General features: G+C 47.0%; 1 protein-coding gene across 1 annotated transcript in view; it reads right to left on the bottom strand.

The window, feature by feature from the left end:
* Positions 1-3,058: 3,058 nt before the first annotated feature.
* Positions 3,059-26,602, bottom strand: part of DMAP1 (DNA methyltransferase 1 associated protein 1) — a 30,224-nt gene continuing 6,680 nt past the window's right edge. The window contains exons 5-10 of the mRNA XM_021528324.2: positions 24,906-25,064; positions 23,624-23,791; positions 22,576-22,761; positions 19,669-19,740; positions 8,621-8,693; positions 3,059-6,791 (exon numbers count right to left, since the gene is read on the bottom strand). Of these exons, the coding sequence (XP_021383999.1) occupies positions 6,445-6,791; positions 8,621-8,693; positions 19,669-19,740; positions 22,576-22,761; positions 23,624-23,791; positions 24,906-25,064 (1,005 nt within the window). The 3' untranslated portion in view covers positions 3,059-6,444. The remainder of the gene's footprint in view (positions 6,792-8,620; positions 8,694-19,668; positions 19,741-22,575; positions 22,762-23,623; positions 23,792-24,905; positions 25,065-26,602) is intronic.

The raw sequence follows: 26,602 nt of genomic DNA on the forward strand, positions 1-26,602 counted from the left end.
GCCCGGGCTGTGCCCATGCATGTGCAAGTTTGTTTGGGGGGCAGAGGGAGGGGAGTGCCACCTGGATATGTGGGAGGAGAGTGCTCCCTGGGGTGTGGCACATCCATGCTCCCCATAAAAGGGTTTTGGCTGTGGAAGGGCGGTCAAGGTTTCCTGCTGCTGGGAGCACTGCCCCACTCTCCAGCATGGGCACTGTGGGTGGGCACCAGCCCCACCACTACCTTGGGTTTGCCTGTGCCCCAAGGCAGCTCTGCCCTGAGGATCCCACCTCGGGCCCATCACAGCTGGGCCTTATCCATGGGTGCAGCTCCTGCAGTTTTCTGCCCAGGGCAGGGTGACAGCCACCACTACATCCCACTGGCACATGCCACCCCACCCTGTAGCCTGGCACACCGTACCCACACAGCTGCATTTGGAGCATTTTGGCTACAGAATGGAGCCAGTGTGGCTCTGCTGAGCCCTGGGGCACCTGCTCTGCCCCACGAGTGCAACGCTGTGGGGTGCAGGAGCCATGAGGAACCACCACTTCATCCAGGTGCCCAAGGAGCCTCCCCTGTGCCAGAGTGCCACTGGGTGACAGGGATGCAAGTATCCAGCTAGCATTGAGTGGGCAGCTCCCAGAGGGCAGGGGCAGTCCAGCCCACTTGCTCCATGCAAAGGTCACAGGGGTTTTACCAGTTCCATCTGTGCAGCCCCTGATCGGGTTTATTGACCCTTTTTCGATGGGAGTCATCTAATTAGTTTTTTATGAAAACTAAGAACTTGGCCTTTGCCCTCTACTCCTGCAGGCGAGAATGTGACTCAGAGGACACTGTCACGGTGGATCAATGATGGAAGGCAGGTGTAGGGGACACAGGCTGGGCAGGTGGACATCAGCCCAGAGCAGGGCACATGCCAGGGCCACCAGTGCCCACAGTGGGCAGCACATAAACCCAGGCTCCCATTGCCATGCCTCAGCCCCTCCACCACAGACTGAAGCCTTGGGCAGGGCAGCAGGAGGATGAACTCTACTGACAGTCAGTGCTGGGGGCAACACGAGTGTTTCCAGCAGGGGCAGCCCCTTACTAAGGTAAGGCAGCACTTGCAGGTGTTGGGCACACAAGAGCTACTGGAAGAGAGCAGCTACACAAGGGCTGGGTATGTGGGATGCTGGAAGGAGCTCTCCAGGCTGGTGTGGGCAGCACAGGAGCAGACTGGCTCAGGACATGGTAGCCTTAAAGGCAGCAGGGGTTCCAGCAACTCCAGCTGTCACCTTGTGACTGAGGCAGATGGGCTCCCAACAGGGTCAGTGGCACCCAGCCTGCCTGGGATGGGGGTGAGACAGCTCCATGCACAAGGGCTGGTGGCCACAGGACAACCATGGGTGGCCTGGGGCAGAGCCTTGCTCATCCCTGGGGCAGCTCTCCAGCACCTGCTACAAATGCCTGGAGGTTGCACTGCTCCAGAGGTCAGGACTATGGCACTGGGCAGGGGATAGCTCCCACTTTTCTCTGGAGCACTGCAGTGTTTGCCCCAGCCAGGCCCCTGTCCTGTCCCACGGCTGCAAACAGCCAGCTGTCCCTAGGGGCTCCAGGACAGCCAGCACTGCTCCTGCACCTCCTCATCCTCACCCTGCACGGAGTGCTAATGGCTTCTTCATCCTCATGATGGAGAAGGAGCTGGAGGCCAACTCCCTTCAATTTCTCTGCTCCAAAAGGCAGACAGGAAAGAGGAAAAAAAAAAACAAAACAGGAACAGCAGGTGGTAGCACTTGGTTGTGGCAAATACATCCACCTGTTTCAGAGCTATCCCAGCAGTGCCAAATGCACTACGCTGCCTGGTTGAAGGCAGAGCCAGGTCTTCACATGACAGGAGGGATAAAGCTAATCCAGCAGTGACAAGGGGGTGGGATGGCACCCTCACAGGGGATGTTACTTCCCTGACATGAACATGGCTTGAGAATGGTCAGGAGGAAGGGAGCTCTGCAAGAACTCGGTGGCTGTGGGAGCCCTGACCAAGCAAGCCAGCATGGACCAAGCCCTAAGGAGTAGGACACAGAGAGGGGCAGAACAGCTCTGTGCTATGGGCAGCTGTGCCAGGGAGGCTTGACATGGGACAGGGCAGAGCCTGGAAATGCTCCTCTGCCATCCAGACCTGCTATGATGTGGCCCAGGAGCAGATCAGGAGGCTCCTCAAAAAACCTACCCTTTTTCTGGGCAGTGCACTCCACTACCCAAATGAGGCTGGCAAGCTCCGGGGGACTCCACTGAGAAGGTTCAGGGCCGTACCCAGCCTTAGGAAAGCCGGGGCCATTGCCACCAAGTGGGACACTCCCCAGCCCTGCGCTGCAGTGAGACTGTGCCAAGTGCCACGCGGAGCCTCTGCCCGCAGCCGTGGCAGGGTCAGCCCCCAGAGCTGGGCTCTGTGTGGGGTGCCCCAGACACGGCACAGCTGCCAGGCCCCCGTGTGCTGGCTGCTGCGGGGACACCAGGTGCCAGAGCCCCAGGCCCCACGGCACAAGGCACCGCAGGCAGTGGCACAGGCCAGCGCTGCACTGGCACGGTGACCGCAGGCCGGTGCCTGCTGTGCCCAGCCCCACGGCCCTGTCCTGTGCAAGGGCACAGAGCCACTGCCCGGCCCGCAAGCGCCAGGCACGGAGAAGGCAGCAGGGACCCGGAAGGAGGCAGGCCTGCCCATCCCTGCTCCCGGCTGATCCCGGCGGCTGAGCACGTCGTGGGAGGCCCCGCTGCCTCCCCTGGCGGGAAGCGGCCCCCAGTTCCCGCCGGGCAGACGGCAAACAGAGCATGGAATTTGCACGGCTGAAAGTTAAATACAACACACACACGGATTTCGTCAGAGGCCCTGGCACCGCTGCCTTCGTGGGATCCGATTAACGGGGAAATAAAAGGGCCAGAGAACCCACACAGCAGAGTGAGCAGATGCCCTATAAAAATCAAATACAGGGTAATCAAGGGGACCGAAAGGTACATTTAAAAAAACAAAAACCCACCCTGGAAACAAAGGAGCTGGGCTTTGTGGCTTTCCTGGGAGGGCTGCAGAATTAATGGGGAAGAGCACATGTGTTTGATAATCTTTATATGGCAAAAGACCCATCTTTCAAATATGTCACAAATTCATATTAATCACCTTCCTATTGCCTTCCGTGGCACAGCTATTGCAGTTGCCTCGGGCAAAATTGGGAACTGTCTGGTTAAAAAAAATGTTTTACATTATAATTTACAAGAGCTTACAAGTCTAGTTTCTTTTAATGGAAAGAACGATTAAAAAAAAGAGAAGAATATATATACACCCTGGTATATATACACTATATATATTAAAATATATATATAAAAGACAGATATTGTAACTCCATCTGGAAAGAGAGAATGTTTGATCTTAACAATGTAACTTCTAGCTTTCAAACAGGCTCAGAAAACAAGAAGTCAGCAGGAGTTCAGATAAAGGAAGCTTAAAAGTCAAATAATTCTGACTCTGAACCCGAGACTTCTTAGACTCAAGGTCCTTTCCTTTACCCATTAATGGGCTGACTTGTGAGCTCAGGAACAAAGTGCTGCAATGTGAGGATTTCTGAGAGTCACTCATTACAGATCACTGAGTGGAGTCTGAGTTGCGGAAATCAAAGGATCCAATCTGGAGTAACTGGCTGAACTTCTGCTTGGAACTAATTTGTTCCGAGTTCGGCTCACCTTTCACCTCCCAAAGGCCCCGAGTAAAGTCCCTACCGGGGTCAGCCTCAAACAGCACTGGGGGGATCCCAGCTCAGCTTTAATGGTCAGCGATGGGCACTGCAGTCCCTGGGAGAGCGTGGACAGGTAGCCAGCATAGGAAAGTGATGGACTCAGCAGGGCAGGACAGCACCAGGCTTCCCATGCCCCACGGGCTCCGAGACAGATGCCTTTCCCAGCCTGGCTAACACACCCTGCTGACATGTCCCCATCCCCACTGCTGGCCAAGACAGCCGACAGCTCCTGACAAAACCAGTATCTCGAAAGACCCCGGTGTGCCTTTGCCCATTCATTCCAATTCCTGGAAAGGAATCCAGACATGCCAGGCAGTGCTCGGGAGTCAGGACTCCTAGGCCTATTCCTGGCTTTGCCACTCACTCCCTCCAACATCTGGAGCAAGATATTTCTCTCCAGGGAAACAAAACTGGCTTCAGGGGAGCGTCTGGTTTGGAGACTGAACTAATCCATGCTTAATCCAACACGTAGAGTGCCATGGACAGGCAGTGCTAGACAGCACAAAGGGATTCTCCAACTCGGAGGAATTTGAAGGAGGGAGATTAAATGATTCCCCCAAAAGCCCTGGCAGTTCAGTGACAAAGCACACACTTGAACTCGGGAGTTCAAGGCTGGTGTGGCAGGGTTAAACCACTGCAGCAGGACAAGGGCAGGTGTCATGGCCAAGCACCCACGGCTGCAGGAGGTGAGGGAAGGAATGGCCATCAAAAAGCACTGCTGTGCTCTAGAGCTGCGTGTTCCCACCACCACCACACTGCTGCCTTGCTGCCAACGCTGTGGGGCAGGAGCAAAGCGCTGTGCTCCCACAGGTTGCTTCCCCAGCACCGTGTCCTGGCCCTGCTGTCCCCACCATGGCCTGGGACACCTTGGGGCCATCACTGTGCAGGGTGGGGACACATGCATGCACCCACCAGCCATCCCCCTCCTCAGTGCTGACCGAGCCTAACAATTTTCCAGAGGCAAATTTCAGCCATGATGCTGGACAAGAGGCACCAGAGCTACATTTGCCAGCTCTGGGCAGGGCAGGGAGGATCACCAGGACATGACCTCTACTCAGCTCAGCCTGTCTTGGGAAAAGCTGGCTGTGGGCTGCAGGATGTTGATCTTCCTCTTCTACCACCACATAGCCCAACAACCATAGAAAGGTTCAGGGCAAGCAAACTGCCAGGCCCTGACTGACTCTCCAAACATATCTGAACCAGGCAGAACATGGTACAGCAGCCCCATTCTCTTCCTCTCCAAAATACCCCTCCAGCTGGGATGTAATTTCCCCCCCGCCTCAAAAGGTAGCAAAAAATGGTCACAGTGTGAATGTGCTTGACCTTTTGTCTTGGACTAATCTAATTGTGTCGTCTTTGTGTAATCAGCCGGTAAAGGTCAGTGCTGTATTTAACATGGGGGCCCTTTAGGTACTGAATTTGCCTTGCAGTGAATTAACTTGATTATATTTCTTTCAAATATGTCAGAGACCAGGTCAGTTTAACCCTCTCTGTGCTGCCTGGGCCCTTGCCTTTGTTTCCAATTCCAGGAGGTGGCACCAAGGAACAATGTGGTCAGAAATACACACATGGGCTCCCTCCTCCTACAGGTATGGCCACCACCACCATCTCTCCCACCTTCCCAGCAAGCCAGTTCTCAAGGGAAACCAACTGTACTGTAAATCAGCCCGAAAAGTTTGCAAACCAGGACACTCCAGACCGCAGGGAGGGAGGGGTGAGATTCCAGATTGAATGCAGTAGGGAAAAAAAAATAATAATTCAAAAGACTCCTTTACAAACATGAACCTGTCTCAGTGGAACTCTTCCTTACGACTCAACATTGTCACAATCAAATAGGACATTATTCAAGTCCAGGTTAACGTGTCGCCTCTGCCGTTGACAGATAAGGTGTTCTCAATATCCTGCAATACATTATACATTTGAGAAAGTAAAGGTCTGTGCCGCTACCAGGGGCAGTGCGTCGGAGGCGTCGGGGATGCCACGGTGTGGAGATGGGCAGCTTTCATCAGGCAGTTCAGCTCAGCTGTGCCAGGGGACTGCACAGAGGGGAAAGCAGCCTCAGCTGATCCCCAGGCCTACCCCTGGCCCTGAGGCAGTGGTGAGGGGCTGGGCAACCTGCCCTCCTGGAGGCAGGGAGGAGAGGCCGGTGATTCACATCCTGCAGAGGTACATGCACAGGACACTGCCACAGGGCTTGCACTGGAAGAAGCCCTAGGCCAGGCTTTTCTTTCTTGGCACTGGAAGCAGGGTGTAAAAACCCTCCTTTGCTCTTCAAACACCTCTGTCCTTCCCAAGCCTCCTGCTCCAGGCAGGGCTACTGCTTGACTCCAGGGTCTTGGGCAGGTCACATTTCATCACCTGAAGACTGCTTTCCCCACCTGCTTCCCTCTGCTGAGCAACCCTTACGAGGCTGTTGTCTAGAGGGAAAATGCCTCAGGTTTGCAGCTGTACTGTTGCTGCCTTAGAACAAGCTCTCATCACCCAAAGCCTCACCGCTTTGGTCCACAGTGGCACCCACACCAAGCCATCTGCCTGCATGCAGGATGTAGAAAGCCCTGCTGACCCCACCTGTAGCACCAAGAACACTGTCCAGCACAGGAGACAAGCCCAGAGAGCAGCACTGGGACTTGGGGGGGAACAGGCGTGTTCTGCTCCCTTGGACGCGCATGCCTGGAAGGAGAGCAGGGCAGCATCCCCAGCGCTTGTCAGGGCATCTGCGTCGGAGACCTGAGTGCGCCCTGTTCTGCCCCCCCGACCTTCCTTCTCACCGAGTTGGGGGTCAGTGGTGCTCCTACTACATCAATGATCTGGTCCTTGGTATCTCCCTTGCCCTCCTCGATGCCGAGCCCTGTCTGGCCATCTGGATGGGCACCTTCCACGCTGAGGGGGCCGATGCTCCCAGCTTTAGCCAGGGCCTCGTAGCGGTGCCGTAACATCTGCAGCTCGTACTCGCAATTGGCAAAGGCTTGTTTCAGCTCGTACAGCAGCACCAGGTCGCTCCGCAGCTCGTTGAACATCTGTACAATCTCCTCTGTGGGCATAGGGTTAAGATCTAGGGAGAAAAACACCCCCTGTTAAACACCCAGACATACAACCCTCCAATGAAAACTCACTATAAAAGTCTCAACTGCTCTTTCATTCCCACAAAGATACGCCAGGAGCCTCGCTCCAATAATATGGATCAGTAGCAACTGGTATCCCTAAGGGCTGCACTCCTATTTTTCAGGCTGTCCTTTGGTCCTGACCAAGGACTAAGGGTGAACCTGCAAAGTCCAGGACTCAGCAAGTGAAGGATGATGGAAGACCACATAATTGAATCTTGCCACCCACCACATCACACGAAGGGAGTTCTGTCTTGCAGAGAGATTGGATCCACACTGCTGCAAAGGGCAGAAGAGCTCCTGCTGCTCCCTACACCTTCACCAACAACAGGTGGACAGGCTGAGCTCTGTTGCCTCTCTACTGCTCCTCCCAGGGCAGGTCCAAGGCAGAAAACTGCCCTGCTGCTGTGTTACAGACCTGTTTGTAGCAGCAACTATCAGATCACCTCCCCATGCCTTGCATTCTGCTGCACCCACACAGAGGCAGGAAGAGCTGCAAGTTCTGCAGAAGGAAAAGATGAAGCTCTGCATGTTTGCCCTGATACATAGCAGTGGCCCCTGTCTGCATGACTGCCCACATGACCCCCTTCCTGCTGGCACTGTGCTCACCCCCACAAAGCCCAGGTGTGGTTCTGCACTCTAAGGTACAGCAGGGCTGAAGCCACAAGAAACCCTTGAGATATGTGAGTTCTGTGAGGCAGGAGTGGGGAGTCAGGAACCCCTCCTTACCCTCATGGGAAGTGAGCTCCAAGAAGCACTCACACAACTTCCCTCAGGCTTCCCTAGCAAGCACAAACAGCAATTCCCTTAGTTCTACAGCAGAAAGGGGAAACCAATCTGGCTGAGCCACTTTCACCGGCCACAGGAGGCATTCAGAATGGCACAGTCTCCGATACAACATATCGAACCATAAAACTAACAAGATGGCCCAAAAAATGAACAAGACTTAACAGAAGTCAGTGCTGGGAACAGGCTCGGTAATCTCTTGTAGATCATTAATAAGGCTTCTATTTTTCTTTCTATTTTTCTCTTTTCCTATCTGTAAATGTCTCTCCAGCCACACTGGGGGGAAAAGGGATCATCAGGTGTCTAATCAAGAGACACTGCATGCTGGGACCCGTAATACCTGCAAACTGTCCCCACTGCATGGAGAGCGGCCGCTGGCCATAGGCTGCACTCCTCCCCCTCTAGCCACAAGCAGGTATTGTACATGTTAAGTGAACCCTTCTTTCAGCTGCTAAGACACTTGAGTTCAGGAGTGAGGGATGTGTGTTTATTCGCCTTTCAGCAGAGATGCTCCAGATTTTCACACAGCATGCAACCTATAAAGGGGGGATGAACAGTCCCAGATGCATTTTGGACTTGCCACCGTGAGCAGTAAATTAAGAGGAAATGAAGCTTAAAAGAAAGACAGGGCAGCCCTGAACAATGCATGTGCCGTGGTCACTAACACACTTAGAAGTACCTCTCCTGGCAAGGCTGAGATTTGCCTTCCTAATACTGTGCTGCCTCTCTTGATGGTTAAAAAGGCCCAAACAAGAGAGAAACAAAGGCTCTTTTAAAAGATTTTTCTACTGGGAGGAAAAAAAAAAAAAACCCTGTGCATCTTGTTCTGGCTTTTACCCTCTCTTTTTTTTTTAACACATAAAATATTTTAAAAACCATTCACATACTGTTATTCAAGAAACTGGCTGTATTACTAGGGGAAAAAATAGCCCATCTCGAGAACAAAGGCTAGCTCTGTGTGTCTCTTTCTCTCTCGCGTGCCCCCTTTACTCACCTACTCCGAGTTCCATCAGCATCTGCTCCAGGGCTTTAATCTTCTTCTGTCCCACCGAGCTTGGCAGTTTCATCTGGAACACAAAGGTAACAGAGCCACACAGCTCAGAGATAGCCCTCACTCACAGCCGTCTAGTTCAAAAGGCAAGAGAGCTTTTCTTTTTATAGTGCAGGGGGAACAAAAAAAAGAAAGGGAGAGAAAGGAAAATCAAGTGGTAAGAGAGGGAGACAGGGGCTGAAAGTTTTCAGACTAGGTCTGAGGGCAGGTATTGAAAAGCCCGGTCGTGAGGGCTTTTATTTTCTCTCTCGTGTGTGTGCAAGACACGCTGTTTTACAGTTTCCATGTGTCACTGAATTAACAACAAAAGTTCTTCTTGGCTTCAAACCCTCTCCCGCAGTGCCCAGCCCATCAAAGGACTCATTTACACAGCGGCTAATGTGCAATGCTGCCCTACTTTATTCGCTTTAGCCGGCCTGATTAGACTCATGCGCTAACAGACTCACTTCTCCTTTTACCTGCTGAGCCCCAGACCTGTGGGATTCATTTACAGAGCAGGCTTTGTAACAAAGGGGAGAGACAGAGAGAGCACAGTTACTTGACTGGCAGAAGTGTGCACACACATTTACATCGGAGCTAAGGGGCTAGGTGAGAGAGGAAGCATCAGATGTGAGCTATGAAAGGGAATTGGAGCTGGCCAGGAGAGGAAGAATGCACACACTTAGCAGGGTCCTTCCTCTGCATTCATTTGGGCTCTAGCAGGAGTGCTAGCTGCTCAGACCAAGCATTTATTAGATTCCCAGCAGCACAAATGCAGCTGGCACAATATGGCAGGGAGAACAGGTTCCCAAGCCCTGGGGACATATTCAGGAAAAAACTGAAAGCACTTGGCTATGCAGAAGACGCACCAGGAAAGAAATGGTTCTCAATACTGCATTGTCAAACACCCTTCTGCACAGGCACAGGCTGCCCTTCCATAGCCAGCCCTGGAAAGGTGACCTCACACCTCAAAATGGGGATCCCAATCACCAACCCAAGTTGCCTGGCAGGCCACTGAGAGCCAGAAGGCAAGAGCATCCTGCAGCCGTCCTGCACACACCACTCACTGACCAGGTGCCCAAACCTCAGCCACGAGTCCACCAAGCACAAGTCTGCAACATGGCTGGCAATGTCCTGAAGGAAGAAACATTATTCACTCCACCTTAAAAGTGGCCTCTGAGGAGAGCTAGTGGGAGTGCCTCTGGTCATTTTACTTCCACAGGCTGAAGTTGCCCGAAGCAGGCAGCCCAACATCAGTCTCCCAGATTAGACCCATTGCTTCCAGTGTTTGCTGCCCCAACACAAAAATGCCAAGAGGCTCCACCTGGAACTTCCTAATTCTTCTGAATGCAGAAGCACTGCATGCACAGACACATCCCCAAATGCTGAGATATCTAACCTTAACTCAGCTATGGCTGTGTCCTATCAGCTGCTCCACAACACCAGTGTAGGACCTGTGTAGGACCAGAAGGATCCTGCCTTCTCCATAACATCACTCCAGCCAAGAAACCCGAGTATGGATGCCACAGAGCACCCCAGGGGAATGGGCCTTTCACAGTCTATGCTGAGAAGCACAGGTTCTTTTTGACAGATATTAGCACCACAAAAAAAGACTCCAGTAAAGGACCAAGGACTATTAGGGGAGGATTTCTAAGAAACCAGCCTGACCCAGAGAATCCAACAGGAGCACTAGAAATAAAACAAACACACGTATTCATGCAAACAGTTAGCACAGGTAAGGACATAGGATGCCTCTGCCTTTTTTTTTTCCCCCAAAGGTGTTTAGCTTAGTACTGGGGTTTCTGCACAGCAGTCAATTTCATACTTCTTTCCTACTTGTAAAGAAACCAATTCTTTTCAGCTCACCACAAAATGATTGTTTTAGCAGAAGAAATGCTGTCAAAGTTATCATGTATCTGGATTTCAGTCAAGTCTTCAGCCCAGAGTCTCAACTTGAGCAGAAACTCACTAAAAAAGGTCTTATGAGGAGCTCTGCTGCACAGACTACCTGCACAGGCTCTGCTGAAAAAGGAGAGCATAGAACCCTAAGATAAGGCAGCCCAGAGGAGTGGGATAGGAAATGTTCGTTTATTCCATGGGTGCCATGCTGCAGCTAGCAACAGGATGCCATGGAAGGAAAGGTAACACTGCACAACTTAGCAGAAGACTGAGTAGTCAGTCTAGAACATCAGGAAGTTATCCCTGAAAGCAAGAGGATTCAGCCCAAAGAATTGTTCTGCACCATGGGGAATCATACAGAACGTTTAAATGGGTGACATACCCAGCTCTGCGCCAGCTTGGGATGTATGGGCTGAACTAGTCAGAAGGTACTTTCCTTAATCTGCGGGACACAATGAGCCCAGCATCTCCCCACTGAAGAGCTTGTGGACACACAATAGTTGTGTGACTGCCACAGCCCTAAAAGTGTCTTCACTCCTGCCCCAATACCAGACATCAGAGCCTTTTTAGCCAAAGGCAGGATTCCCTTCTGTTAATTTCCCTTCTGGCAAAAGAATGTTGAGCACCAAGCCAGCTTCAGGAACAAAGGACAAGGAAAGCTCATCCTTGGCTAGGCTAGGTAGACAGACAGGAGGTCTTGGTTTGTTGGTTAGAGGAAGAGCACAAGCTTTCCTCCTGGGAGGCCTTCACTAGCTCAAGCAACACAAACAACCTGGCAAAGCCTTCAACTGTGATGTTGTACACATCTGGATTACATCCCACAGGAGTCTGGTCACCCTTGAAGATTAGAGGATGGACCAGGGAGAGGTAGGACAAATTAACTTCAAAGAAAGGAACACCTAAGATGCTGAGGAAGAGTGGGACTGAGTTTAGTTTAAAACCACATCAATTAAGCTTCCTTTTAATTCAGGCAGGAGGATCTGGCCTGCAAACAGGAAGGCTTCATTGGTTTCTCAAAGCAAGAGTATATTTTAATTTTACCATCATTAAGAAAATGTTATGATTTATGTGGCTGCTGTTGGACTAATATCTTTAGAATTTAGCTGGCTAAGCCAATTCATCTCTAAGACTGATGAAGGCTGATTGCTCTCTATGCAAAATGTATTAAAACTAAATGAGCAGTCTATTACTCAAACGCTGCTGATAATCTGTTAGCCAAGGTCCGTTAGCTGGGTTGCCTTGTTGCAAGAGAGAAGTCTTCGTGCTCTGTACAGCTCTGATAAGACCAAGCTAACTTCAGGAAGCCCTTCTTTGTTTTGGCCTTTCAAGCAGATACCCACAGAAGCAGCATAGTGCTGGAAGTGGTGCTCACTTGCCCCTCATTCCCAAAGAACAAAGCAATGTGCAGAGGCCACAGGTCCCAGCCAGCAGCCCAGAGAAGAGCTCTCTGGCTTATGACGTCTGCACTGGGATATGTGGTTTCTGTGGGCCATATCTCTGCATTAATGAAAACACCCCTTCAGGCAACCTTACTGCTGACACCACAGCTCCTGGGATGTTCTTGGTGTTGTCATGGATGGAGGCCTCCAGAGGGGCTGAGGAAAATTATGTTCCTCAGAGAACTCCAGTGAGCAACCACAGCTTCCGAGGTGAATGGCATTTGCCCTTTTCTTTTCTTCCTCATAGTAGACTATTATTGTTATTTATTATCTTTAAAGTCCCCATATAATAATAATACCTGGGAAACAGATTGCTCCCGTCAGAAAACTGATTAGCTGGGATTTTTGAGGTTACTATATTTTGGATGCTCTTCTCCTTTGACAGCCTCTCCCTACAGCCCTCTTTGCAGCACCAGCCTGTGCTTATAATTATACCAACATCACTTTTGATTTAAGGACTGTAATCCTTTGTCCTTGCTATAAACAACCTGCATTAAACACATGAACTGCGTGTACCAAGAGAAAAATAAAGAGCTACAGAAAATTGTGAGTCAACACCACGAAGCCACAGTACCAGAGCCTGTCTGTGCAGAGAGAAGCCTGGGATACACAGCCTCTGCTGGAATGCACTTGGTCTGGGCGGCATGGAGTACAGGGCACTGACCTGCCATGCTCTGCCCTGAAGGAGGAGGACATTGCTCCAGAGCTGGGTCATGCAGTTTAAAAAGATCAGAACAGAGCACCCACCACACCTTCACAGCAAGGGCTGGGACTGAGGTGGACTCTCTGCAGTTCAGTTTCTGTACAGGATCTCACCATGGAGTACCCTTGAGCTTTTGCATGATACAGGGTTTTTATTTAATGTTCGAGGCATTCCGCCAACAAAACCTTGCTAATTCACACTAATGACTAGGAGACCTACTGCAAATTAATTGCTAATTGGCAAAATTCATTAAATTAACAAACAGGATAAGAAATAACTGAAGATATAGCCTCCCCAAACAGTCTTGGTTCATTTATTTTTGTGTGCCATTCAGTTTTCATGATTTATGCTAATACTTTTAAGCATAGTTGTAAATGTACTTGAATCTATTTTAGTAGAGTAATGAAGTCTAAATAATATCAGAGCTTGCAACACAATCCTGTTACGTCTCACAGCATCACCACCTGGCAGGTAGAGGCTGTCATGGGGATCTGCAGGATCTACAGATTCAGTCAGGGCCCTTGAGTGATTGCATTTGTGTGGTCATCTTAAATGTCCTGCTCTCAATCCATCACTTTCTTCATAAATGCTCCTTTTCTCATGCTCCCAACTTCCCACTACTACTCAGAAAATCTTCTTTTGTGCTGAAACCTTTTGTTTGCTCTCCCATCAAAATACGAGGTTTTTAAAATTAATTAGTGGTTACTTAAATATTGCACATGTACCCTCCCTGATGCTGCACTTCATCTTAATTCAAATTTAAGGTAAGCTTTTTCTTAAAATCAGCCTTCCCCCACTCTAAACAATATAACTGTCCTAAAAACACTAGCTGTAAAATCTCCACACATCTGACCTGTGCCTGTACAGCCTGTATGGCTGCACCTGTGGTTTTATGCACCAGCACCAGTATTGTTCAGCATTATAATACAGCTCACTGACATTGAAAACCACCTTCTCTATGGATTTCAGCAGCAAGAAAACTTTCTCATTAGGCACTTCTTCATGGATATCTTTAGATTACTGAATGGTATAGTGGATTTCCAGGAAGGAGTGCTAAAGTTTCAGATGAATAATGTTTTCTGTATTTTCTGCCTGAAGGTCAAACATTCCTGAGTTCCATGGATCTACTCTGCAGGAGCAGAGAGCCTCCACTCCTGTACAGTTTTAGGACTCAAGGAAGGAAAGAACCATATCAAGTACTTCAGTCTTAGAGCTCTGGAATTTGAAAATCTCAGCTAAAAAACTCAGTTTTAGATATGAACTTGCACATTTCCGAAATTCTGAAGTGCTTCACTGCATGGAACTGAATTGCTGCAGAAGAAAGAACTGCACAGGACATTTTTCGTGGGGGGTATTTTATGCTAAAAGCACATTACCAGAATGACACTACAGTAGTTTCCTTTAAGCAGATCTGCAGATTCCCAGATAGTCCTACCCCTGCCTCTCACTACAGGCATGAAGAACAAGCTAAGACCTGCAGAAAATGGAAATGGCTGCAGCCTCTAAGCCGCATCTGACAAAACAAATCAAGAGCACAGCAGCGTGTGCTGTGATTGCAGGGAGGACCCTAAGACTGGCCACAGGAGGGGGAATTCCAAGGACACTCTACCATAGTACAAGAACATAATGTAAACTTCCAGATCAGACACAGCAAAGTGTAGCAACACATGCATCTAGTCTTGATGTTGCTTTTCTCTTAAATAATTTAACTGAATCTCCACTTACACAAATACAAAAAACCACAGTGACTAATTACAGCCCAATCATTATATTGGTTACACTAATGAAAGAAAAAAGTGATATATATGGAGCTCTGCATGTGTTACACACAATAAAACTGGCTGATGAATGACAATCCAGACTGTGTCATTACGGGCACACAAAGGTACTAAAAGCTTCTCAAATCCAGGACTGCCAAAGGTCCCTGAGGCCTCATACTCCATGGACACTGTTTGGTACTGGATGATTCAACAGAAGCAGCAAAATGGAGTGTCCTTTCCAGAACTGCAATTTATTTTAAAGATTCCATTCCTGCACCCAGAGTGATCCCACTCCTGTACCCAAGAGTGCTCTCCTTATACCCAAGAACCTACTGAGGCTTTGGTCCAGATGCTCTCCCACATCAATGACCTCCACAAAAAAAAGGTTATGGATGGATTTTCTTTCAGCAATTTAACATTAAGTGCCTTTTGGTTTAGCTAAAAACAAGAATGAAGGAAAAGATGCGTTGGATTCACCTTCTCTAGTTCATTCAAGATTTTGTATCCTTTGCAGTTCTCTTTAGAAATAAATACACCAATATTTTCATCTTATTTCATTCTCTACAGACAGGAGTTTGATTAGGAAATGCACCAGCACTCTCTTGGCCCTAATTAAAGGGCATATAGTACAACAAATAGATGGCAATGCCACAACATGAATTCGATCCAGCCAGCATCATTTCTTCATAATTTTTATTCACAGAAATGAGAGAACTACTTCCCTTCTACACCTGTCAAGACTCCCTGTGGAAATTACTCCCAGCCACTCTCTTGAAGAGCACAAAACATACAACTTCACTAATGAAAAATTGCTAGCAGAAGCAACAAGCACATCTCAGCTAACTAATCCATGGGATGTTCAGACCTGGAAACATAAACTTTCCCCACCTAATAAGGGTGTGCTGATCTCCAAGAGATTGATGTCAGAACGCCTTGGAATGCAATCAATACAAAGCAAATAAATAATTAATTGCTTCAAGTAATTAAATTTATCAAATCCAAATAAGAATAACTGGTATTTTATGGAACAGCTTCCAAAAGCTGAATCTCTAAAGGGACAGTATTGATCACAGGAGGACAGACAGATGTGTCACATGTTCACTGCCAATGAAGTCTGGGTTTGCATTAATGACAGAGAAGGAACAGAGCCAGTAGCCTCCAATGCAGGGTAAACAGCCAGCGTGCCTGGCCATGTAATTACTGGTCAGATCAAATATAGAGGATAAACATGTCTAAATACATACAAACAACCACATCTTCCTCAAGAAATATCATTCACCTTGGACTTGGGAGGAAGCACTTAGTTTGCACTCCAAGAAAAAAAAAAAACGTAAGAACTCACACACATGCTTCCCCACACAACCATAGTAAATTCTTATTCATTAATCAGTGCTAAAAAAGTGCTTAGAAGGCTACTAAACATTTAAAAGCTGATGAGTGTGAATATTTGAATCAATGAGTACTAAAGTTCTACTTGTAATTTTCCTTCCTTTACTTTCTTCTTAATTTGCTCTATTGGCAAATAGTCTACAAGATCCCAGTTAAGCAGATGAAGTCAGGCTGCTGGCTGGAAGCCTTTTCTAAGAGGAGAAGGCCAATGAATGACTAAGCTGGAGCATCCCTCAGTCCTTTCTGCAGACTGAGAATTCTACAAACATCTTCTCATCACAAGATTTTGTTTTGTTTCCAGATAAGACACCACTCAAATCAATTCTCTTCCAGTTCCTTTGCTTCCAAGCCCATGACAAGCGAGCAAGGACACAGACACACACCTCAATATGTAGGAGTGGGTACAAACATCCACTCTTTTCCATGCATCATCTTTCTTAAAAGCACTGCTGAAACAATTCAACAGCATTGCCAAAATTGAAAGTTAAAATCCACAGACATGGCTGGGAGAGAACTTAAAACACACTGCAGAGATGTTAAGAATGCCGAAGTCAACAGCTCTGAACACAACAAACTCAAAGGTTAAATTTAAAAGAAAGCTGAACATACATGGTACAGAAACACTGTGGTGAAATCAGAACAAACTCAGTTCTGCCCTACTGAAGCAACATCATGCCCAGATCACAAATATGTGATTACTGCTTGTTTGTCTGGATCCTGGAAAAGATCCAAATCCAAGCTCCCATTTTCCTTTCCTTCAGGCAGATCCACAGCAAAGCATTCCTTCCTCAAAGTTCCCTGCTTTCCCTTTAGTCTTTTCTTCACCTTTCCCTGTTCAAATTCCCTACACATCTCTCTTTTCCTCAGGCTCTATGGCTGGCTGACCTCCCAGCTGAGCAGAGCTGGTATAACAGGAAGTTTTCCAGAAGCGATGCTTAGGATTAATAATAAACTTCTGATGTTATTTTCCTAACACTGTTTTACTAATATCAAATGCAAAGGTCTAAAATTCTTTTCAAGTAACTCTTAGAAGGCTCACCCCTTTCCAAACATCTGCTACTGCCTTCTGTTCTCAGTGGCACCAAGGCAATACACTGCCTTGAATTAAGAGGAAGCTTTTCATAATGCCCAGCTTCCCACTGCCTCAGAGAAACTTGCAGTCAGTGCTGTCAGGAGGCAGAGGGAAATCCCATGCAGAGCAAGAGCACAGGGGCTGTGGCCTTCTTTGCCTGTGGCCACAGTCCCTTGGAGAACAATGGGAGACTGAGGCCAGTCTGAGAGAAGCCAGCTTGTGGGAGTCACTGCAGAAGATTACTCTTCAGCGTCTGCTGAAGGAGAAACTTTCGGTTATGAAGAATAATGGCTCTAAGTGACCATTAATCCTCACAGAGGGGAAAAAAAAAAAATCAGTCTTCAAATTCAGCCTGTCCATAAGATTGTGTAAGCTGTAATGACGGGGGAATTTGAAGAGCCATGGCTATTGTCATAAAAACTACTGGGAACAAATTAAGTTGAATATGGATTCCTAACTTTTTCTTCAAGGACTCATTTCTATAAATTAATTTTAACTCAGATTTCAGACTAATTGTAAATCCTCAGGGGAAAAAAAATCTCTAATCAAAGAGTAAATGCTATTATCCTGGGGATGATATGGTACATTTTTCACACATGACAGAGGTTGAGCCCTGATCTCACTGCAAAATCCAGCTTCACCTAACCACAAAGGCATAAAGCACAGTAGCAAAGTATGAAATAAAGGAGGACAACAGAAGCCTTTAGGTGAGGGACTCTTTAGGTCTTCAGCCAAAAGAACTTAGTGCAGGACAGCACAGGCTTTTAGAAATCATTTTTCAATGTGCTAAGGGCAAAACATCTTATGCTGGATGTTGCCAGAGTATAAATTTACAGCATTTCATTCCAATTCCTCACTTAGTCCTAGTAAGCCTCCACCCTGATCAATTCCACGACACTAGAGATCAGATGGTTTGCCATATAAATCCCACAAGTAAAATAATTTGGATTAGCATGGACTGTCAACTCCATAACACTTGGTACTTCAGCATCTTTTCCCAGTTTAAAAGGCCTGGACTGACCTCATACAATTAATTCTCCCCATCATGCACCTGTGAAGCAAGTGGATCTAATAGCTCTTGTTTTAAAAACAGAGAAGGCCTGGATAAGGAAGCCAGCTGACTGGCTAAAAGCCACAAATGAATTTGTTTTTCTGGGTTAGAGGCAGGTTTCACATTTCCAAACAGCAAAGTGTAGTTTTTTCACCTAGATCAGTGATAAACCATCTTTTTAATTCACAAACCACTGGTAATTCTACGAACAGCATTTATCTCCATAAAAATTTCAAGAAGAACATAGAAAATTGCTCTAGGTCACTCCAGAAGCCTGGATACTGCAAGCTAAAAGTTGCTGAATCAGACTGCCATGCCTCAACACTGCATCTTGTGAGCATTAAAGGGAACAGATAAAAGCATGTAGCACCCATTTTCATGAAGGCTGGGATTTGAATTGCCTGTTTGGCGCACAAAAAGGCTGCTGGCTTTGCCAGGTGGTTCCATCACTGATACATTATTGCTCAACTTCTCTTCCAGAGAGGGTAAAAAAAATAGAAAAGATCAACCATTAGTTATTAGTTTTCAAAATCCAAATCAATCTCCATAAATTACTCTATTTATCTTAGTGCTGGAGAACACATCTGCCACATCTCAATAAATCTCAACACCTGCACTGCAATCTTGCTTGTCGCTGGACTGTGATTTCCTCAAGGCTGTAGCCCCTCACTCAAAACATGTATCCTGCAGATGGTGGCACTGGTACACTAAAGGGGCCCCTCAGCAGTGACCCTGTTGAAGCATCCCACCTTTGACACACGCATGCACCAGTACATCAAAGCAGCATTATCCCAAACACATTTCTATTAACAGCCAGCAAGATCTGAAGCCAGTTTGATATCAAAATAACATTCCCTAAAAAGTCTTTTAAATTTACCATGCCAAGCGAGGATGCCAGGCAAGGAATGTACTTATCCAACTTAGCTATAATAAAGCAATTTTAATTTTTTTTTTTTTTTTTTTTTTTTTTTTTGGCTTGGAAAAAAGCAGAAAGTACTTGTATGGGCACACAGGATTTTGCTATCAAAACTTCTCTGAAAACATTCAGTTGACCAAGCAGGTTTAAGTTACTTGATATCCCAAAACCTGTGGCTAAGAGGCAGGTGTCAAGTCCTGCTGATATAAGAAAGCAATACAAAAACAACAAGAAAGTTCTTTACTCAGGAGAATCTCTGCAACAGGCTGAACACAGGGGCTTTTCCAAAAACTATCTTCTAAGATAATGTAAATAGAAAGGCTAAAAATTCTATGTGTTTATGTATTTCTGGTTTTTTTCAAGACACACTCTGAACATCCAGTTCTTAATCACCTTACATTAGATGATTTTTAAGGTCCTTTCCAGCCCACACCACTCCAACAGAACCTCTCAGCTAGAAACACACATGCTCCAAGGGGCCCATTAGATGTGGCTTGGAGCTCCTTTTGGGCTCGACAGCTCCATTTGGTTATGTTACAGGTGTCTAACAGCAAAGCAGGCACACAAGTGACAAACAGCAGCAACTTCAGGTGCCTCTGCAAGGCAGTGAGTTGGCTTCCACAGAGCCAGCATTCCACGTTTCTGAGTCTCCACATTCACGGAATTCCTTTCTTATTTTAGAGGCAAGAACTTGACTTTCTTTAGCTATAAAAGGATGAGGAAAGAGCCAGGCAAAGTGAAAGACATTAACAGAGGTCCCATAGGAACAGGACAAGAGCCTACCCTCTGGCTCCGCAGCGTGACACCTGCAGATTTGAAGTCAGGAAACTTGATGCCAGCAGTCTCAGGAACAGCCTGAAAGAGATTGAAACAGGATGTGTTGATGGAGGAAACACAAGAAACACAACATTTCATATAGAGACTATCTGAAGGGGAAACACCATTTCCTATGACAGAGAACCACCTGCCATGGCCACATGTCAGAGCTGAGGCAAGAGGAAAATCCCAGGCAACAGGATTCAGTGGGAAAATCCCAAGCAATTCATTGAGAAAAATACTCCAGTTCAAGGCATCTTTGGAAAGCTCAAACATTTTTGGTCAGTTGGTTTAAATGCACTGCTCTGCACAGTGCATCTTACATCCACCCACACAGAAACCCTGACCCTGCATGGCATTTATACATATTTTCACAGTATCATCCTTATCCAACTTTGACCCATTTCACTGATCAAAACAGCCCAGGACTTCCCTAAATCTTGCCTTTTGACTATAAACTCTCAAAGGAATGAGCTGAGAAACCTCTGATCTGTACAGACGTGAGGCCACTAATGAGGATGCAAGGACTGCCCCCTCCTAGGGAGGCCTGCTGCTCATACATGTTTTGTCATTTGTCCACTCATTAGACAGTTTTCTTTCTTACTTCTTATTTTAAGCACAGCATTAAAATGCAGCAAACTTCCATGTTTCTGCTGCTAACAGTAGAGCATATAGTTGCATTTCAATGAAATGGAAAAAAATAAATACAATCCCTTAAAAATCTAAGCTGATGAGCACAGCAAAAGGTGAACAGACTTTTAAAGAAATAAACCAGACTATCTGTGCACTGAATGGGTCAGCAATACTTATGATTCAAGCTGAGAATCGCCACAACCTCTGCAAAACACATGCACAATTGCATTTTCCAAAACTAAGCCACCTCAAATCTCCCCAGTTCTTGGGAGACAGCATTTGCCTTGCTGCTCCCACATTTCTCTGTAGAGAGGCTCTTGCTCTTTCTTTGCCCCAGACAAGGCTGAGACAGCCAGGGTTGCTCCAAGATCATAAGAGATGCTGAAGGACAGTGACTCAATTTCTCAAGTTCCCTGCCAATAACTCCCACATCCCTATCAGCTATCTCTAGGTCTTGGTCTTGAGGTGGCACGCTACAAACCACTCTGCATGGCCAGGCATTAAGATTATTTCAGTTATCTGTTGTCTGTCCAATAAAAAGGATCCGGAAAAAGATTCCTAAACATGACTATGAAGGAAAAAGTATTCTCTAACTACCAACAGGGCTAATGAACTTGTAGAGATCACTTTGATCTTTGGTAAGATATACCCCCTCTACTTGCCTTATTAGGGACAAAGAAGGCTGCAATTAAAAACCAATCCTCTCTGCTTCTTTTGAATGAAGGCTGGTTTTCAAACTCCCTGAACTCTGTCCCTCAGCCTGTTGCTGAACACCCTGACACAAGCAGTGTGGGGAAATCAGCATCACTGCCTCAGCCAAGCCAACTCTGACTCGCATTCAGCAATAAGCAATTAAATGGGTTCTTTTGCCTCATGTGCCTGTACAGCCTGTACATGCTGTAAACGCTTCAACCTCAATTGACTCTTTGCTAAATGATTTTCCTTTGTTGAAATGATGCTGATGCAGCTCCTGATTCAAATTCTTAGTTAAAATGCAATTTTTTTCTTAACATTTCCTGGCTATAGTTGGTAATTGACTCCTAATGGACTCTGTCATGGTTGAAATGATGCTAGTGCAACAACAGAAAGTGCTTCTATGCCCACCCTGGTGTGCCTATGCACTATTTGCCTGCAGACAGACTCCAGCCAACATTTAGGGGTGAACTCCCTTGCCTTAGCAGCCTCAGCATCTTTCCAGCCCCATTCTCTAGCCCTTTTTTTTTCATTCCCACCAGTGACAAACTGCTTTCTTTATAGGGAGATATACCAGCCATGGTTGAGATTTCCCTTTAGGGAATTCCAATGCACAAGGTGCCCAGTGATACTATATTCATCACACAGCAGGGACACACATGGGACATGACATACCAAAAGAGTGTTTAGAGGAAGTGGTGACCATTAGGCACACTTCAAGCAATAGCTGTCTAGAATTCACTGCTTCTCCCCTCCTGGTAATCTTTTGGAGAAAAATTACTCAAGTGCTCTCTATTCACAAGGTGGAGGGACAGGAATTCCCAGGGACTCACTGGAAACATCTGACATTTTTTTTAACAGCCCTTTCCTACTGAAGGTGCTGAATTTAGATCAGACCATGCTGTCCTCCTCTTTCCAGAAAGGGAAACTGAGGTAGCACCAAATGTGAACTGAAAGCTGTAAGCTGTATTCTGGGCTCCTTAGACTGCAGCTCAGCTCATGGAGAAATAGCAATAGCTCCCAGAATATATGAGTCCCACAGCAGGGCTGTTCTGATCACCGCTGAGGATCAGGAGAGGGGCATGTACTGAGCTTGGGGAGATGCTGCTGAGATCCAGATGCTGCTGAGAACCTGAACTAGAAAAATAAGGCAGGTGAAAGACAATGGGTTTGTGGGTCAACCCTACACAGCAGTAACAGAATAGACTTGGAAGAAGCAGGGAGAGAGATGCTTCTCCTTGCTATGATGCATTAACAGTTGGCATTATTTCATCCCTTTTCTCAGGCAGAGAAAGAGAAACAGGACTTCAACTAGCATTTTTCAAATGGGGGAGCGACCAAGAGCACATCAGGGGACTCTGACAATGGCTGCCTTACACCAATCTGCCTTCCAAAGATGTAACCAAAAAACATCTCCCAGAAAGCAGCCAGCAGTTACTCCCCCCACCCAAAAAGGGCCTGATCCCCATAGGACTGCAGCAGAAAACATGTTACCCAGCCAGAGCATAAATAGGATAAAGGGGAAAAAAAAGAAAGATAAATGTTTACAGGCTTCTCTGTCTCCTTCTTCTGTGGCAGCTTCTTCTTGGGAGCCTTGCGCTCAGCACGCCTCTGCTCAGTCGTGGTGTCAGCAGCTGTGATGAGCTTCTGTAGGTCTTGGGTTCTCTTTTCTCTCTCTTTCTTCCTGGTTTCAATTTTACGGAGCTCCTGGATGAGGTATTCTTCTTCTGCCACCTGCAGACCAGAGCACGCCAGGGCAGTCAAAGAGCAGAGGAGGCCTGGCAAGGCAAGGGGGCCATCTACCGATAGCAGCTCTGCCCTGGGCCAGCCCGGGAATGCTTTTATGCTCCTGCCTAACTTCTTGGATTTTTAGAGCATGTTACACTCTATAACCCTACCCTGCACCTATGGCAATGTCACTCTACAACCTGGCAGGTACTGTATCACAACATTTATGATGCACCCTTCAACAATCCAGAAATTACTAATCCCATCTTCCAGAGACCAAAAGCACAGACAGAAGTGTTGAAAAGCCCAAATATGCTGTAGTTGCAAATACAATGTTGTGAAAAGAAAAAAACTCCCCTCACATATAAACTTGTCCTTGGAGGGAACTAACTGAAAAGGATGCTCTCCCCCAGACTATGGAGAACACACTTTCTTAATGTCTAAACTGTAGGATCATTGTATGGCTTCAACATAGAGAAGAAATAAGCATGCAGATTTAGTCTTTGATGCTTTCTGGAAATATTTTTGCTCTCAAATAAATAATTCTGTCTCCATGAGACTCTGGTACTCATAACAACATTGCTTCCATCAGAGGACTCAGTGACAGTCAGTGTCACTGAGAAGATCCTGGCAGTTACCAGAGACCATTACTCTGCTCATGTAGGCCTTTCTCCTGGATAGTCAGATTGCTCAATTATTGTCCTTTTAAACTCCTTAAAGGGACATTAACCAAAAACACTGTACTCAAGTGTTGTTTTTTTTCTTGTCCAGCCCTTCTTTACCTTTCCCATGCTCTGGCCTGCATCATACAGCTCCTGATTCAACTTATCAATCTTCTGGAGAAGTGATGCTCTATTCCCCGAGTTACCTGCTCTGGTGTCCTATTGTAAAGCCTTTCCAGCTGTTCCTTCCTTCGTCTCTCATGGCCAGCATCAAACACTGGGATTTTTAGGTCTGTGCCCGGAGCTGCACGAATGTTTGCCAGCTTGGCACAAATGTGGTAATACCGTTCCTTCAGATCCTCCACTGACCTTTTCTGTGGAAGACATCACAGGATGACAACATTATGGAAGAACTAAACAAAACCTTGTGCAGTAGCCACCCAAGGACCACAAGGATGTCACATACAGTACGAGAGACAGTGCTGGAGGAAGGCCTAGCAGGGACCCTCGCAGGAGCCGGGGGAATGGCAGGGAAGGAGGAGTTTCTCAGTAAGCTTCATGAATTAACTGCCATGGATTCACAGCTACTGCTTTAAAAATAACCACCAAAAGATCCAACAGTGCTGAGAGTTTAGACACAATACAGCAGTGGAGCATCCCGAGCAGTGAAGATAAAAGGATGCAAAGAGAGTTGAGAGGAGAAAGCCTGCAAGCAGGAAACTGCAACAAATGTGCAGGTCTCCGAGTTGCTCCAGACAACAGTCACTCAAGTCACAACCAAGGTATCAGCTACATCAATTCACTGCCCATGACTTCATGAAGTCTGAGCTGTGGTCCATTAACCCAAGCACAAAAGATGTTTGGGCTGCTCAGCTGGGCATACTCTTGTTATTTCACTTTGGTCTTCATGTGAGCATTTCATAGGATAACAAGGAGCTGTTCTGTAGATGTCACATCATTCCCTATTTACCAGGAGGTATGGAACCAGTATAGTAGATCATCAATCATGACACCAGGGTTGCAATTTCAGACCACTGATGTTCCCTGTTTCACAGCAGAGATGATGGAAACCTGTACTATGACAAACCACAAGTCAGGAGCAGCACCAAGGAGAAGTCCCAGCCTCCAGGGTTCACTGGCAGATCCTTCTCCAAGGGCCTAGACTGAAATCCAGAACACCTAGCCTGCTCAAACAAACTCGCCAGCTGCCTTATCTTCAAGGAACAACAAGCTGTTTTCCTGGCAGGTGCAAACCTAACTTTCTAATAAAACACAACAGGGAATGAGAACAAGTCACAGTGGATTTAATTACAAACAAAGGAAACAGCAATGCCTTGTGCTGGAAATTCAATACCCCTTGCTGCCAATAATTCATTATTTTCCCCTAATTAAGCTGATATAAAGGGTAATTTGGTCTTTCAAGTGCAGAAAACCCTGAACATGCCACAGCAGCAGGTTACTAGCAGCAGCTTGGCCGCCAGGACTCACCTTGAACTGCTGGTGATCGTAGCGGTCATGAATGACTACAAAGCGCAGATCAAAGCGCCGAGCCAGGTCAAAGAGATGGTCTGTCTCAGCTTTGGTCCACGCATCGTCATGCAGATACATCTGGTACTCCTGCTCTGAGTAGACAGGAACCTGCACTGTCTGTGGAGAGAAGAGAAAACCATGGTAGCTCTCCTGCAGCTCTGCCCTCCTCACTGCCAAGATACCTGAGCCAAGAGCATGAGCACAGCACTGACAGGAGGGGGCTGCCAGGACCCTGAGCAATGAGTCCTGATAGGAAACACAATGAGCAAGGAGAGGACTTGATATGAAGCAATGTGTGATTCCAAGGGCGTAATGTGACATTCAGGGAAGCCTACCAGGAGCTACTGCCTAGGAGGCTGAAACCTGTTTCAGATGGTTTACACAGGCAGAGGTCAGCAACCCACATCCTGACTATGGGTTTCAAAACTTCAAGCAATCCTGACAGTGAAACGAAGATTCAGCCAGCCTCCCTGCATTCCTCCCATACAGCAAAACCAATACCTTGGCCCAAAGTGCTCTGACAGTTGACTCTTTACTTGGACTGGGACATGCTCACTTCTACAGGAAGAACAGGAAAGGCAAGGAGCAGTAATCCCCAGCCTTTAGCACACTTCTGCTTTGATACTCAGACTATTTCTTTCATGTATGGTGCAGACAGCATCATGAAGATCTGAAAGACTGTGTACTGTACAACTGAAGGCCATAAACTTGGCAAATAAGTTTGTCCCTCCCTTCCCCCTAGATTTTTTCCCCAGCAGAATGACAGAGTCCAACTCTCACAGTGTCCCAGGTGGCTAAAGGACCAAGCCCACAGTACTGTCCCCAGCCTGGGACTGCTCTGCAAGGGCTCTATCCAGAACACAAGTGTCACATGAGTACTAAAGAAACAGCAAAAATACTTACTATATTGGGGGAAATCCTAACTACCATGTGGTAAAACAAGTGTGTAAACAAGCCTGTGCTTTCCTCCCTTATTCCCCCTCACTCCCTTCCTCCTGGAGCAAAACTTTGCTCCACCTGAGTAGATCCTGCCTCCAGAAGAAAACAGTGTGCATGCAAGCAGATGTGCTTCAACACCTCTGTGGTTTTGTGTCCTGTCACCAAGAAAGTCATCCTCATGAACTCCATACAGCTTGGAGGAGCATTTCTGAGCCTTCAAAGAGAAGCTTCTTTAGGTCTACTGCCTTTCCTCTACCACTTAAGACACAGAAACTCAAAGGTGAAGCAAAGCAGATCTCTTGGGAATGCACTGAACCTCAACCTTCAAGTACCACCTTCAACCAGGAGCAAAGCCATCTTACCAAACACTGTAAGAATGTTTCATGCACATCATGAAACAAAATTTCTAGAGGAGCACACACACATGAGAAGAGCCAGCAGGGCCCTCTGCAGTGAATGGAAGGGAAGGTGACAGATGCCTCATCAGACAAGAGACTGTGACAAGAGCAAAGACACTTCCAAAACACTTCCTCAGCGCCATTCATGGCTGCTCAGGTGAGAACCCCTGAAAGAAATCAGAAGGTGGGAATGGATGGAAAACTTGAGCTAACCATGGGTTGACTATACATTCAATTGCAACATAACCATGAAAAGGCAAATATGATCCCCAGAGAGGGATTTCCAGCAGAAATTGGCAGTGTTTCAACTGCACAACA

Source organism: Lonchura striata, chromosome 9 (genome assembly GCF_046129695.1).
Source record: "Lonchura striata isolate bLonStr1 chromosome 9, bLonStr1.mat, whole genome shotgun sequence".
Taxonomy (NCBI): Eukaryota; Metazoa; Chordata; class Aves; order Passeriformes; family Estrildidae; genus Lonchura; species Lonchura striata.